This window comes from Dendrobates tinctorius, unplaced genomic scaffold, assembly GCF_039654945.1.
Source record: "Dendrobates tinctorius isolate UK_male_01 unplaced genomic scaffold, ASM3965494v1 ptg000069l, whole genome shotgun sequence".
Classification (NCBI taxonomy): Eukaryota; Metazoa; Chordata; class Amphibia; order Anura; family Dendrobatidae; genus Dendrobates; species Dendrobates tinctorius.
In genome coordinates, this window is record NW_027361737.1 from 27,886,510 (window position 1) to 27,902,803 (window position 16,294).

Consider the following 16,294-nt stretch of genomic DNA (forward strand, 5'->3'; position numbering starts at 1 on the left):
CAAGTTAATGGGCTGATGAAACAGATCCTAGAACTTCCGTAGTAATAAACCAACCACATCCTATGTACAAGGTAGGCCATTTATATGGCTACACCTAAGTAAAATGGGAATGGTGACAGTTTTCTTAAGTAGGGTGTATTGCATTGAAATCTGCTGCAATGACCCGGGTACTGCATTCACCAGACATCAACACAATTTCTATCCGCTCTTCACGTGTTAACCTCTGCGACATGTCAATGTCTGTAAACAAAGAGAAACTTGTAAATAACTCATGAAAGAATAAAGCTACCTTAAAAACAAGCACACCATTGTTTTTCTTGTGAAATGCTGAATAAGTTTGATGTGTCACATGACCCTCTTCCCATTGGAAAAAATAAAGTTGGATCCAAAATGGCCGACTTCAAAATGGCCGCCATGGTCACCACCCATCTTGAAAAGTGTTCCCCCTCCCATATACTAATGTGCCACAAAGAGGAAGTTGATATCACCAACCAGTCCCATTTTATTTAGATGTATCCATATACATGGCCCACCCTGTACTAATCATACAATGTTTTCTTCTCTTATAGCACGTTCTGCCCCAGCCTCTGCTCTATGACGACGCCGTGCTCGGTCCTGTCCCACCGTACAGTCAGTTTGATGCACCTCCGGTAAGTCGCCAACACTTAAAACCTTATACAGAGTGAAAAGTGTCCTCTTGTGACCGGGTTGTCCTCTATAACCTGACATCAGGCCTCAGAAGGGCAGCAGTAGTACATAGCGATACTGCCGTCAAGTCAACAGCTTCTGATTGTCTCAGCCGCCGATGACTGAAGGAAACATGTCACCTGGTTATTGTCCCCAACCTACAGCTGATGGAAAACTAATTTCACTGATATTGGAAATGCAAGAACATCAGCAATATTGTGGGACACAACTGAAGGGTTTGGAAGGAGGAGTTGTGAGGTCCTTCTCTTCTCACCCAAAACCTAGTCCAAGCCTACCAGCTCTTCATCCGTACTGTGTGAATATAGGACGAAAAATGTACTGCCCTTATAAAGCCCTGTAAATCCTGCGTTCGGCAAAGGGTAATATTGATAGTAAATTTGCTCTAGTTATGTTGAAACATGTCTGATCTGCAGCAGGCAGGATGTTGTAGAGCAGGAGGAGATGACCAAACTCCTATACATATTTGTGGGAAAAGGTTCAGTAAAAACTTGCATTTTATTTATTGAAACCCTTGGTGTCTATGTACAGGAGTCCAGTGGGCGGTCCTATCCAGTGATTGGCAGCCTATTAGAGGAAAATTGGCGTGCACACAGTAGTATAGGTGAGGTGCCGGTGGAAGGAGGTGATGAGACCCTGGGACATCTAGTTAGGAAATTTCACCGCACACTCTTGAGATGAATACAATTACTTTTTATTTCAGAATTCAAGTGCAGGTAGACGTAAGCTCAGGGCAAGGATAAAGCGCAAGTGACACATGCAACATAACGTATTGTCCAGAGTCGCTCTTTATGTGCTGAGCTTGTCCATAAAGTTGCTGGTGGTCCCTGGCGGGGTAAAGTATAAGGATATCTCCTTGGTTATATGGTCGTGGTATGCGCTCCTGAGCCTCTGGTGTGTGGGCCGTCTTCCCTGTATGACTGTGCGTGTTGAGATAGCTGTCAATCACTAGTAGGACCGCCCACTGGAATCCTATATATAAAAACACCAGGGGTTTCGATGAATAAATTGCAAATCATACTGAATCTTTTGCAAAAAATCTATATATAATTCTGCTTGGCTTCTCCTTATCTATACCTTTTAGACCCCCCAGTTGCCATGACAACAAATCAAACCTCTAGGATCATGGTGCGCAGGGGGTTAGGGTCTAACAGGGTGATAGAGGGGGCTAACACCATTCATGGAGTCACTGAGATGTGATCTGAGCAGGCTCTATACATACAAGTTATACTGAATCATACATGGCAATCAGCTCCTCCTGATCCTGCTCGTCATTGCTCTAATGTGTATGGAGGCCTTAGTATTTTATTGTGATTATTTATGAAATGGCAATGACATAACATTGCATGTGATAAGTTGTATGAATTGCTTATGTACACTCTATTAATAATGTCATTACCAGCCATATGGCTATGACCAGTATCCTGGGGGCTATCCAGTCCAGGGATCCCAAGTGCTGTATACCAGTGATGGGCAGGCATATGCTTCTTACCCATATCCTCCACAAGGTGAGTAAAAAGATGATTTATTTTTGTAGTTCCTTTAAAGAAATGTTTAGTTATGGGACAGGTAGAGTAAAATGATAGGTTTCCATACAGGAAAGATGTATATCTTTGTATCATGTTAGCCAGTAGATAGAATATTTAGCATTGAGAGTCCTCAGTGGTTGATACCTTTTAATGGCTAACTGAAAAGATGGTAACACATTGCAAGCTTTCGAGACTACTCAGGTCTCTTCATCAGGCCAGACTAATACAACATCTGAAGAATAACATATTTATACACAAAACAGCACAGGAATAACCCAATAGCTAAGACAAGTGACGTGAAGCAGAATTGTCATTATGGGAGAGGGAAAAACATAAATATTGGAACAGTTCATTCATAAGGAGTGTGAATGTTTTATTGTCCTCTGATTGGGGTCTGGTTCTGTGTTGTACGATGACCCCAGAAGGTCTGAAGAGCAAATTCCTTAATTGATGTAAAAAGAGATAAATCCATGTGACACATTTATGCCTGCATCCAGTAGGAGACAAAAGGACCGCACTCAACTGACTGGTGAAGAATAATCGCAGGTTTATTGGCACATGCAGTACACGTCAGCCGGGGGAATGATAATAGGAGTGGAACAAGAGCTGACAATGGCCGTTTTGCGCTGTATAATCGCTTCAACGGGTCATAGAGTGAAAGGATGTGACGTGCTAAAAAAGAAATCGCGCCACAGAGTAACTCCTCCTTCCACAGCTGCTGTCAAATAGTGCGAGTACATACATATAATTAAAAACAACTGTCAGTGTACATCAATGTACAAAAAAAACACAGAAATGCAACAATGTGAAAATAATCCAAGGCAGAATAGGAGAATTATTGCTATCATATCATGTAAATTTGTTACACAGAATTTAACCATAGACATTAATGACAAATATGCAAATCCTATAATCTTTGTCACTATTATTTCTGATCCATAATTAGCAAAAAAAAAGCAAGAAAATGCAGAGTTAATATGCAAATATTATACTGCGGGCACTCAATGGTTTCTAAAAACTAGATCTCTTTCTCAAATAAGTTGTGATCTGCAAAAATGAATTACGATCTACAAAAAATAACATATTAGTAATACTGTATAACAAAATCACAAAAATACTGCACTTCATACCACCCCACTCCTCTCTGCATAACAAGTGTTAATTCATACAATGGAACGTCTGTATATTCAATAAGTAATTAAGTATGTAAAACCTGTCCATCTATAATGACCACGGACAAGATAAAGATCCCCAACTCACATCAGGACTACAAGATCCCAGGTGCGTTCAGCTGCATCACATCTAATGTGGTGTACTTAATTATTTGTACTAAATGTCCTACTGAGGGTCTGTATGTGGGGGAGACCGAGCAAAAACTGAGAACGAGGAATGGAGCCTCCAGCATCGACCTCCACATAGAGAATAATGGAGCCTCCGGCACCGACCTCCACCCGCAGAGCCGCACTCCACATATAGAATAATGGAGCCTCCGGCACCGACCTCCACCTGCACTCCACATAGAAAATAATGGAGCCTCCGGCACCGACCTCCACCCGCAGAGCCGCACTCCACATAGAGAATAATGGAGCCTCCGGCACCGACCTCCACCCGCAGAGCCACACTCCACATAGAGAATAATGGAGCCTCCAGCACCGACCTCCACCCGCAGAGCCACACTCCACATAGAGAATAATGGAGCCTCCAGCACCGACCTCCACCCGCAGAGCCACACTCCACATAGAGAATAATGGAGCCTCCGGCACCGACCTCCACCCGCAGAGCCGCACTCCACATAGAGAATAATGGAGCCTCCGGCACCGACCTCCACCCGCAGAGCCGCACTCCACATAGAGAATAATGGAGCCTCCAGCACCGACCTCCACCCGCAGAGCTGCACTCCACATATAGAATAATGGAGCCTCCAGCACCGACCTCCACCCGCAGAGCTGCACTCCACATATAGAATAATGGAGCCTCTGGCACAGACCTCCACCCGCAGAGCCACACTGCGCATAGAGAATAATGGAGCCTCCGGCACCGACCTCCACCCGCAGAGCCGCACTCCACATAGAGAATAATGGAGCCTCCGGCACTGACCTCCACCCGCAGAGCCGCACTCCACATAGAGAATAATGGAGCCTCCGGCACTGACCTCCACCCGCAGAGCCGCACTCCACATAGAGAATAATGGAGCCTCCGGCACCGACCTCCACCTGCACTCCACATAGAGAGTAATGGAGCCTCCGGCACCGACCTCCACCCGCAGAGCCGCACTCCACATAGAGAATAATGGAGCCTCCGGCACTGACCTCCACCCGCAGAGCCGCACTCCACATAGAGAATAATGGAGCCTCCGGCACCGACCTCCACCTGCACTCCACATAGAGAGTAATGGAGCCTCCAGCACCGACCTCCACCCGCAGAGCCGCACTCCACATAGAGAATAATGGAGCCTCTGGCACAGACCTCCACCCGCAGAGCCGCACTCTACATAGAGAATAATGTGGCCTCCAGCACCGACCTCCACCTGCACTCCACATAGAGAATAATGGAGCCTCCAGCACCGACCTCCACCCGCAGAGCCGCACTCCACATAGAGAATAATGTGGCCTCCAGCACCGACCTTCACCTGCACTACACATAGAGAGTAATGGAGCCTCCGGCACTGACCTCCACCTGCAGAGCCGTACTCTACATAGAGAATAATGGAGCCTCCGGAACCGACCTCCACCCGCAGAGCCGCACTCCACATAGAGAATAATGTGGCCTCCAGCACCGACCTCCACCTGCACTCCACATAGAGAGTAATGGAGCCTCCGGCACCGACCTCCACCCGCAGAGCCGCACTCTACATAGAGAATAATGTGGCCTCCAGCACCGAACTCCACCTGCACTCCACATAGAGAGTAATGGAGCCTCCGGCACCTACCTCCACACGCAGAGCCGCACTCCACATAGAGAATAATGGAGCCTCCAGCATCGACCTCCACATAGAGAATAATGGAGCCTCCAGCATCGACCTCCACATAGAGAATAATGGAGCTTCCAGCATCGACCTCCACATAGAGAATAATGGAGCCTCCAGCATCGACCTCCACATAGAGAATAATGGAGCCTCCAGCATCGACCTCCACATAGAGAAAAATGGAGCCTCCGGCACCGACCTCCACCCGCAGAGCTGCACTCACCGCACTCAAGTTAGTCTGCAGTTAGCTATTAGTTATTAGTTAGCTATTCGATTTTCATGTATGATGAATTATTCATGTACTCAAAATGACCAGCTCAATGTCCTTCATAATGTTTGCCAAAAAAATGATCAACTCTATGTGTAGTTCAGAAGTTATTCACGTAAATCACTTATGTCGCGAATAATCAAACGCATTCAATCTAACCAATTTTGCCCAAAAAATTCACAACTCTATGTATAGTTGAAGAGTTATACAAAATATGCTAACTCCACATGTGAAACATTTTATAGGTACCTCACTGTTTGCTATCACAACTTACTTGAAGTTTCCATAAGGGCTTAACCCTCTAATCTATGTTTAATTCAAGAGTTGTTGAACAGATGCTAAGTTTGTGTGTGAAATTACACTTAATAAAGTTTTATGTCATCAAATTATTTATATGTAATTGTAACGTCATTATTAACCTTTTTTTTAACTTTACATAGTGGTTCTTGTGTAGACACGGGGGTCAGTGGGTGCTCTCGTCCGCTTGCCCAGCCGCCTTTACAAAGACAGCATGGACCATGGCTCATCCCAACTGAACACCCGACCTCCTTAACAGTCGGTGGCACACTAGTCAGACATCACAGGGTGAGTGAATCACAATATTAGGACTTTCTTGGATCCCCAAACAATTAATGGCATATATCACACAACCAGCAAAACACAAAATGTAACAGCAAACAGTTTATCACCCTTCCACTAGCTCACCAGGGATTATAATATCCGTTCCTCAGAGCTTCCAGGGCTACTTACTCCAAGCCAGCAGCACCCCACTTTCGGTGTGCACCCACCGAGAAAGGAATAATGCCAGATTTAGGAAGCTGACTGACTACCGCAAATTCTGTAGTCAGGTGACTGGATTGTCCCAAGCTGGATACCATCCTTATGTAGTCTTTGATATCTCATCCGAATCCTTGCATTCGATGCTGAAGTCCATGTAGTCTTATAATCCATGTGGGGTTATGGCCTGCCAATCGGATCCGCAGATCCAAAATTGGTACCATGCAGCAAGAGTGACTTGGTCACTGGACAGTCCTCCTTCTATACCCCTGAGCTCTCAATTCAGAGCCTTGGGGCCTCATGATTGGTGGAATAAGAGTGTGCTAGATTCCAAGCCGCATACATAATATCCATAGTAGTAATGGTGTCTAACAGAGATTAGGAAGAGTCGGCTAATTTACATAGAATGGAGCAATACAATGAAAGGTTAGCATAATTGATTTGTCTGAGTCTGTGACCTTCCCTGGCAAAGGTAATTACATGAGTCAACAGTAACTGTAAAGGGCATGTCACACTTAAGGTACTGTCACACTTAAGGTACTGTCACACTTAGCGATGTACCAGCGATCCCGACCAGCGATATGACGCGGTCAGGATCGCTGGTACATCGCTAAGTGGTCGCTAGTGAGCTGTCACACAGGCAGATCTCACCAGCGACATCGCTGGGGACGGGGATCGCTACTTAACTGTCACACTAGGCGATCCTGCGTCCTCCCGCCCGGCTCCACGCGTCGCTCGTCCTCACAGCAGGAAGCCCAGCAGGAAACTGACGACGAGAAACAGTCCTGAACGTTCTCGCGCGATCAGCGATAAGCAGCGGGGGAGCGGGTTGTAGGTAAGTATCACACACAGAGATATCGCTAGCAATATCGCTATAACGTCACTAGTTATAGTGATCTTGCTAGCGATATCTCAGTGTGACATGCCCTTAAGAGATATCGCTAGCAATATCGCTATAACTAGTGACGTTATAGCGATATTGCTAGCGATATCTCTGTGTGATACTTACCTACAACCCGCTCCCCCGCTGCTTATCGCTGATTGCGCGAAAACGTTCAGGACTGTTTCTCGTCGTCAGCTTCCTGCGGCGCTTCCTGCTTTGTGAAGACGAGCGACGCGTGGAGCCGGGCGGGAGGACGCAGGATCACCTCGTCTGACAGGCAAGTAGCGACCCCCGACCCCTGCGATGTCGCTGGTGAGATCTGCCTGTGTGGCAGCTCACTAGCGACCACTTAGCGATGCACCAGCGATCCTGACCGCGTCATATCGCTGGTCGGGATCGCTGGTACATCGCTAAGTGTGACAGTACCTTTAACCTAGACTCTAGTCTTGTAGAAACAATGAGGGGCTTATCACATGGTAATAAACAGAATACCTTCATGTGTGACCAAATTTTAAGAAACTCAACCCATGCTAGGCATTGAAAGAGTCCATGTCATGACTGTTCTGTTCTGAAGTGATACACTCACTTGGACGCCATCAAAGTATTGCATAGAGTGGCCCTACTTGGGGGATTGTCTGTTAACGTCATCTGTCCATGGTAAGGCTTTGTGTTGAATTGGCATACTTGAGTTAACTTACACTGTAACCTCAAGTCTGAATTTCAGTGTTGTTGTGTTTGTCCTGTTTGAAAGCTATATTTATATTTGGGTATATAAAATAGCTAATATGTTTAAGAATAAAAGTAAATGATGAGATCAGTCTCAACATTTTAATTAAAAATTTACTTGCTTAATGTAAATTTTTTAAATGTTTTTGTTTTGATATCTCAAAAAGGTTAGATGTTGGAGGTCTTGCTATAAATTTCTGTCTTCATACGAAACTGCTACAGTGTATGTGTAAATATTGTTGACAAGAATCATCTTGTCAACTAGTGTGCAAGGAAGTCGTGCTTCAAATAGATATTCATGCTCTATGTATTATAGGCACAAATTAGGTGAAATTAAATTAATTAATAATATTAGAAAGTTTACATATTATAAATGCTTATGCACTGACCTCCACCCGCACTCCACATAGAGAATAATGGAGCCTCCGACACCGACCTCCACCCGCAGAGCCGCACTCCACATAGAGAATAATGGAGCCTCCAGCACCGACCTCCACATAGAGAATAATGGAGCCTCCAGCACCGACCTCCACCCGCAGAGCCGCACTCCACATAGAGAATAATGGAGCCTCCAGCACCGACCTCCACCCGCAGAGCCGCACTCCACATAGAGAATAATGGAGCCTCCAGCACCGACCTCCACCCGCAGAGCCGCACTCCACATAGAGAATAATGGAGCCTCCAGCACCGACCTCCACCCGCAGAGTCGCACTCCACATAGAGAATAATGGAGCCTCCGGCATCGACCTCCACATAGAGAATAATGGAGCCTCCAGCACCGACCTCCACCCGCAGAGCCGCACTCCACATAGAGAATAATGGAGCCTCCAGCACCGACCTCCACCCGCAGAGCCGCACTCCACATAGAGAATAATGGAGCCTCCAGCACCAACCTCCACCCGCAGAGCCGCACTCCACATAGAGAATAATGGAGCCTCCAGCACCGACCTCCACCCGCAGAGCCGCACTCCACATAGAGAATAATGGAGCCTCCAGCACCGACCTCCACCCGCAGAGCCGCACTCCACATAGAGAATAATGGGGCCTCCGGCACCGACCTCCACCCGCCGAGCCGCACTCCACATAGAGAATAATGGAGCCTCCAGCACCGACCTCCACCCGCAGAGCTGCACTCCACATAGAGAATAATGGAGCCTCCAGCACCGACCTCCACTCGCAGAGCTGCACTCCACATAGAGAATAATGGAGCCTCCAGCACCGACCTCCACCCGCAGAGCCGCACTCCACATATAGAATGGAGCCTCCGGCACCGACCTCCACCCGCAGAGCCGCACTCCACATAGAGAATAATGGAGCCTCCAGCACCGACCTCCACCCGCACTCCACATATAGAATAATGGAGCCTCCGGCACCGACCTCCACCTGCACTCCACATAGAGAATAATGGAGCCTCCAGCACCGACCTCCACCCGCACTCCACATATAGAATAATGGAGCCTCCGGCACCGACCTCCACATAGGGAATAATGGAGCCTCCAGCACCAACCTCCACCCGCAGAGCCGCACTCCACATAGAGAATAATGGAGCCTCCGGCACCGACCTCCACCCGCAGAGCTGCACTCCACATATAGAATAATGGAGCCTCCGGCACCGACCTCCACCCGCAGAGCCGCACTCCACATAGAGAATAATGGAGCCTCCGGCACCGACCTCCACCCGCAGAGCCGCACTCCACATAGAGAATGGAGCCTCCGGCACCGACCTCCACCCGCAGAGCTGCACTCCACATATAGAATGGAGCCTCCGGCACCGACCTCCACCCGCAGAGCCGCACTCCACATAGAGAATAATGGAGCCTCCAGCACCGACCTCCACACGCAGAGCCGCACTCCACATAGAGAATAACGGAGCCTCCGGCACCGACCTCCACACGCAGAGCTGCACTCCACATAGAGAATAATGGAGCCTCCGGCACCGACCTTCACCCGCACAGCCGACCTCCACATAGAGAATAATGGAGCCTCCAGCACCGACCTCCACCCGCAGAGCCGCACTCCACATAGAGAATAATGGAGCCTCCAGCATCGACCTCCACATAGAGAATAATGGAGCCTCCAGCACCGACCTCCACCCGCAGAGCCGCACTCCACATAGAGAATAATGGAGCCTCCAGCACCGACCTCCACCCGCACTCCACATAGAGAAGAATGGAGCCTCCAGCACCGACCTCCACATAGAGAATAATGGAGCCTCCAGCACCGACCTCCACCCACAGAGCCGCACTCCACATAGAGAATAATGGAGCCTCCAGCACCGACCTCCACCCGCAGAGCCGCACTCCACATAGAGAATAATGGAGCCTCCGGCACCGACCTTCACCCGCACAGCCGACCTCCACATAGAGAATAATGGAGCCTCCAGCACCGACCTCCACCCGCAGAGCCGCACTCCACATAGAGAATAATGGAGCCTCCAGCACCGACCTCCACATAGGGAATAATGGAGCCTCCAGCACCGACCTCCACCCGCAGAGCCGCACTCCACATAGAGAATAATGGAGCCTCCAGCACCGACCTCCACCCGCAGAGCCGCACTCCACATAGAGAATAATGGAGCCTCCAGCACCGACCTCCACCCGCAGAGCCGCACTCCACATAGAGAATAATGGAGCCTCCAGCACCGACCTCCACCCGCACTCCACATAGAGAAGAATGGAGCCTCCAGCACCGACCTCCACATAGAGAATAATGGAGCCTCCAGCACCGACCTCCACCCACAGAGCCGCACTCCACATAGAGAATAATGGAGCCTCCAGCACCGACCTCCACCCGCAGAGCCGCACTCCACATAGAGAATAATGGAGCCTCCGGCACCGACCTCCACCCGCAGAGCTGCACTCCACATATAGAATAATGGAGCCTCCGGCACCGACCTCCACCCGCAGAGCCGCACTCCACATAGAGAATAATGGAGCCTTGGGCACCGACCTCCACCCGCAGAGCCGCACTCCACATAGAGAATAATGGGGCCTTTGGCACTGACCTCCACCCACACTCCACATAGAGAATAATGGGGCCTCCAGCATCGACCTCCACATAGAGAATAATGGAGCCTTCGGCACCGACCTCCACCCGCAGAGCTGCACTCCACATATAGAATAATGGAGCCTCCAGCACCGACCTCCACACGCAGAGCTGCACTCCACATATAGAATAATGGAGCCTCCGGCACCGACCTCCACCCGCAGAGCTGCACTCCACATATAGAATAATGGAGCCTCCGGCACCGACCTCCACCCGCAGAGCTGCACTCCACATATAGAATAATGGAGCCTCCGGCACCGACCTCCACCCGCAGAGCTGCACTCCACATATAGAATAATGGAGCCTCCGGCACCGACCTCCACCCGCAGAGCTGCACTCCACATATAGAATAACGGCGCCTCCGGCACCGACCTCCACCCGCAGAGCCACACTCCACATAGAGAATAATGGGGCCTTTGGCACTGACCTCCACCCGCACTCCACATAGAGAATAATGGAGCCTCCGGCACCGACCTCCACCCGCAGAGCTGCACTCCACATAGAGAATAATGGAGCCTTTGGCACTGACCTCCACATAGAGAATAATGGAACCTCCAGCACCTACCTCCACATAGAGAATAATGGAGCCTTTGGCACTGACCTCCACCCGCACTCCATATAGAGAATAATGGAGCCTCCAGCACCAACCTCCACCCGCAGAGCCGCACTCCACATAGAGAATAATGGAGCCTCCGGCACCGACCTCCACCCGCAGAGCTGCACTCCACATAAAGAATAATGGAGCCTCCAGCACCGACCTCCACACGCAGAGCTGCACTCCACATATAGAATAATGGAGCCTCCGGCCCCGACCTCCACCCGCAGAGCTGCACTCCACATATAGAATAATGGAGCCTCTGGCACCGACCTCCACCCGCAGAGCCGCACTCCACATAGAGAATAATGGAGCCTCCGGCACCGACCTCCACCCGCAGAGCTGCACTCCACATAGAGAATAATATAGCCTCCAGCACCGACCTCCACACGCAGAGCTGCACTCCACATAGAGAATAATGGAGCCTCCAGCACCGACCTCCACCCGCACTCCACATAGAGAATAATGGAGCCTCCGGCACCGACCTCCACCCGCAGAGCTGCACTCCACATAGAGAATAATGGAGCCTCCAGCACCGACCTCCACATAGAGAATAATGGAGCCTCCAGCACCGACCTCCACCCACAGAGCCGCACTCCACATAGAGAATAATGGAGCCTCCAGCACCGACCTCCACCCGCAGAGCTGCACTCCACATAGAGAATAATGGAGCCTCCGACACCGACCTCCACCCGCAGAGCTGCACTCCACATATAGAATAATGGAGCCTCCGGCACCGACCTCCACCCTCAGAGCCGCACTCCACATAGAGAATAATGGAGCCTCCAGCACTGACCTCCACCCGCAGAGCCACACTCCACATAGAGAATAATGGAGCCTCCGGCACCGACCTCCACCCGCAGAGCTGCACTCCACATATAGAATAATGGAGCCTCCAGCACCGACCTCCACACGCAGAGCCGCACTCCACATAGAGAATAACGGAGCCTCCGGCACCGACCTCCACCCGCACTCCACATAGAGAATAATAGGGCCTTTGGCACTGACCTCCACCCGCACTCCACATAGAGAATAATGGAGCCTCCAGCATCGACCTCCACATAGAGAATAATGGAGCCTCCGGCACCGACCTCCACCCGCAGAGCTGCACTCCACATATAGAATAATGGAGCCTCCGGCACCGACCTCCACCCGCAGAGCTGCACTCCACATATAGAATAATGGAGCCTCCGGCACCGGCCTCCACCCTCAGAGCCGCACTCCACATAGAGAATAACGGAGCCTCCGGCACCGACCTCCACCCGCACTCCACATAGAGAATAATGGGGCCTTTGGCACTGACCTCCACCCGCACTCCACATAGAGAATAATGGAGCCTCCGGCACCGACCTCCACCCGCAGAGCTGCACTCCACATAGAGAATAATGGAGCCTTTGGCACTGACCTCCACATAGAGAATAATGGAACCTCCAGCACCGACCTCCACATAGAGAATAATGGAGCCTTTGGCACTGACCTCCACCCGCACTCCATATAGAGAATAATGGAGCCTCCAGCACCGACCTCCACCCGCAGAGCTGCACTCCACATATAGAATAATGGAGCCTCCGGCACCGACCTCCACCCGCAGAGCCGCACTCCACATAGAGAATAATGGAGCCTCCAGCACCGACCTCCACCCGCAGAGCCGCACTCCACATAGAGAATAATGGAGCCTCCGGCACCGACCTCCACCCGCAGAGCCGCACTCCACATAGAGAATAATGGAGCCTCCAGCACCGACCTCCACACGCAGAGCCGCACTCCACATAGAGAATAATGGAGCCTCCAGCACCGACCTCCACACGCAGAGCCGCACTCCACATAGAGAATAATGGAGCCTCCAGCACCGACCTCCACCCGCAGAGCCGCACTCCACATAGAGAATAATGGAGCCTCCGGCACCGACCTCCACCCGCAGAGCTGCACTCCACATAGAGAATAATGGAGCCTTTGGCACTGACCTCCACATAGAGAATAATGGAACCTCCAGCACCGACCTCCACATAGAGAATAATGGAGCCTTTGGCACTGACCTCCACCCGCACTCCATATAGAGAATAATGGAGCCTCCAGCACCAACCTCCACCCGCAGAGCCGCACTCCACATAGAGAATAATGGAGCCTCCGGCACCGACCTCCACCCGCAGAGCTGCACTCCACATAAAGAATAATGGAGCCTCCAGCACCGACCTCCACCCGCAGAGCTGCACTCCACATATAGAATAATGGAGCCTCCGGCCACCGACCTCCACCCGCAGAGCTGCACTCCACATATAGAATAATGGAGCCTCCGGCACCGACCTCCACCCGCAGAGCTGCACTCCACATAGAGAATAATGGAGCCTCCAGCACCGACCTCCACCCGCAGAGCCACAATCCACATAGAGAATAATGGAGCCTCCAGCACCGACCTCCACCCGCAGAGCCGCACTCCACATAGAGAATAATGGAGCCTCCAGCACCAACCTCCACCCGCACTCCACATAGAGAATAATGGAGCCTCCGGCACCGACCTCCACCCGCAGAGCTGCACTCCACATAGAGAATAATGGAGCCTTTGGCACTGACCTCCACATAGAGAATAATGGAACCTCCAGCACCGACCTCCACATAGAGAATAATGGAGCCTTTGGCACTGACCTCCACCCGCACTCCATATAGAGAATAATGGAGCCTCCAGCACCAACCTCCACCCGCAGAGCCGCACTCCACATAGAGAATAATGGAGCCTCCGGCACCGACCTCCACCCGCAGAGCTGCACTCCACATAAAGAATAATGGAGCCTCCAGCACCGACCTCCACCCGCAGAGCTGCACTCCACATATAGAATAATGGAGCCTCCGGCCCCGACCTCCACCCGCAGAGCTGCACTCCACATATAGAATAATGGAGCCTCTGCCACCGACCTCCACCCGCAGAGCTGCACTCCACATATAGAATAATGGAGCCTCCGGCACCGACCTCCACCCGCAGAGCTGCACTCCACATAGAGAATAATGGAGCCTCCAGCACCGACCTCCACCCGCAGAGCCACAATCCACATAGAGAATAATGGAGCCTCCAGCACCGACCTCCACCCGCAGAGCCGCACTCCACATAGAGAATAATGGAGCCTCCAGCACCAACCTCCACCCGCACTCCACATAGAGAATAATGGAGCCTCCGGCACCGACCTCCACCCGCAGAGCTGCACTCCACATAGAGAATAATGGAGCCTCCAGCACCGACCTCCACCCGCAGAGCCACAATCCACAGAGAATAATGGAGCCTCCAGCACCGACCTCCACCCGCAGAGCCGCACTCCACAGAGAATAATGGAGCCTCCAGCACCGACCTCCACCCGCAGAGCCGCACTCCACATAGAGAATAATGGAGCCTCCAGCACCGACCTCCACATAGAGAATAATGGAGCCTCCAGCACCGACCTCCACCCACAGAGCCGCACTCCACATAGAGAATAATGGAGCCTCCAGCACCGACCTCCACCCGCAGAGCCGCACTCCACATAGAGAATAATGGAGCCTCCGGCACCGACCTCCACCCGCAGAGCCGCACTCCACATAGAGAATAATGGAGCCTCCAGCACTGACCTCCACCCGCAGAGCCGCACTCCACATAGAGAATAATGGAGCCTCCAGCACCGACCTCCACCCGCAGAGCCGCACTCCACATAGAGAATAATGGAGCCTCCGGCAGCGACCTCCACCCGCAGAGCTGCACTCCACATATAGAATAATGGAGCCTCCAGCACCGACCTCCACCCGCAGAGCCGCACTCCACATAGAGAATAACGGAGCCTCCGGCACCGACCTCCACCCGCACTCCACATAGAGAATAATGGGGCCTTTGGCACTGACCTCCACCCGCACTCCACATAGAGAATAATGGAGCCTCCAGCATCGACCTCCACATAGAGAATAATGGAGCCTCCAGCACCGACCTCCACACGCAGAGCCGCACTCCACATAGAGAATAACGGAGCCTCCGGCACCGACCTCCACCCGCACTCCACATAGAGAATAATGGGGCCTTTGGCACTGACCTCCACCCGCACTCCCCATAGAGAATAATGGAGCCTCCGGCACCGACCTCCACCCGCAGAGCTGCACTCAACATAGAGAATAATGGAGCCTCCGGCACCGACCTCCGCCCGCAGAGCTGCACTCCACATATAGAATAATGGAGCCTCCGGCACCGACCTCCATCCGCAGAGCCGCACTCCACATAGAGAATAATGGAGCCTCCGGCACCGACCTCCACCCGCAGAGCTGCAATCCACATATAGAATAATGGAGCCTCCGGCACCGACCTCCACACGCAGAGCTGCACTCCACATATAGAATAATGGAGCCTCCGGCACCGACCTCCACACGCAGAGCTGCACTCCACATATAGAATAATGGAGCCTCCGGCACCGACCTCCACCCGCAGAGCTGCACTCCACATATAGAATAATGGAGCCTCCGGCACCGACCTCCACCCGCAGAGCTGCACTCCACATATAGAATAATGGAGCCTCCGGCACCGACCTCCACCCGCAGAGCTGCACTCCACATATAGAATAATGGAGCCTCCGGCACCGGCCTCTGCCCTCAGAGCCGCACTCCACATAGAGAATAACGGAGCCTCCGGCACCGACCTCCACCCGCACTCCACATAGAGAATAATGGGGCCTTTGGCACTGACCTCCACCCGCACTCCACATAGAGAATAATGGAGCCTCCGGCACCGACCTCCACCCGCAGAGCTGCACTCCACATAGAGAATAATGGAGCCTTTGGCACTGACCTCCACATA

General features: G+C 51.5%; 1 protein-coding gene across 2 annotated transcripts in view; it reads left to right on the forward strand.

Annotated features, from left to right (window-relative positions):
• PLEKHB2 (pleckstrin homology domain containing B2) overlaps positions 1 to 16,294 on the forward strand; it is a 91,141-nt gene that overhangs the window by 62,497 nt on the left and 12,350 nt on the right. For both annotated transcript variants that reach the window (XM_073581280.1, XM_073581281.1), the window contains 2 exons: positions 570 to 650; positions 2,108 to 2,213. In XM_073581280.1, the coding sequence (XP_073437381.1) occupies positions 570 to 650; positions 2,108 to 2,213 (187 nt within the window). The remainder of the gene's footprint in view (positions 1 to 569; positions 651 to 2,107; positions 2,214 to 16,294) is intronic.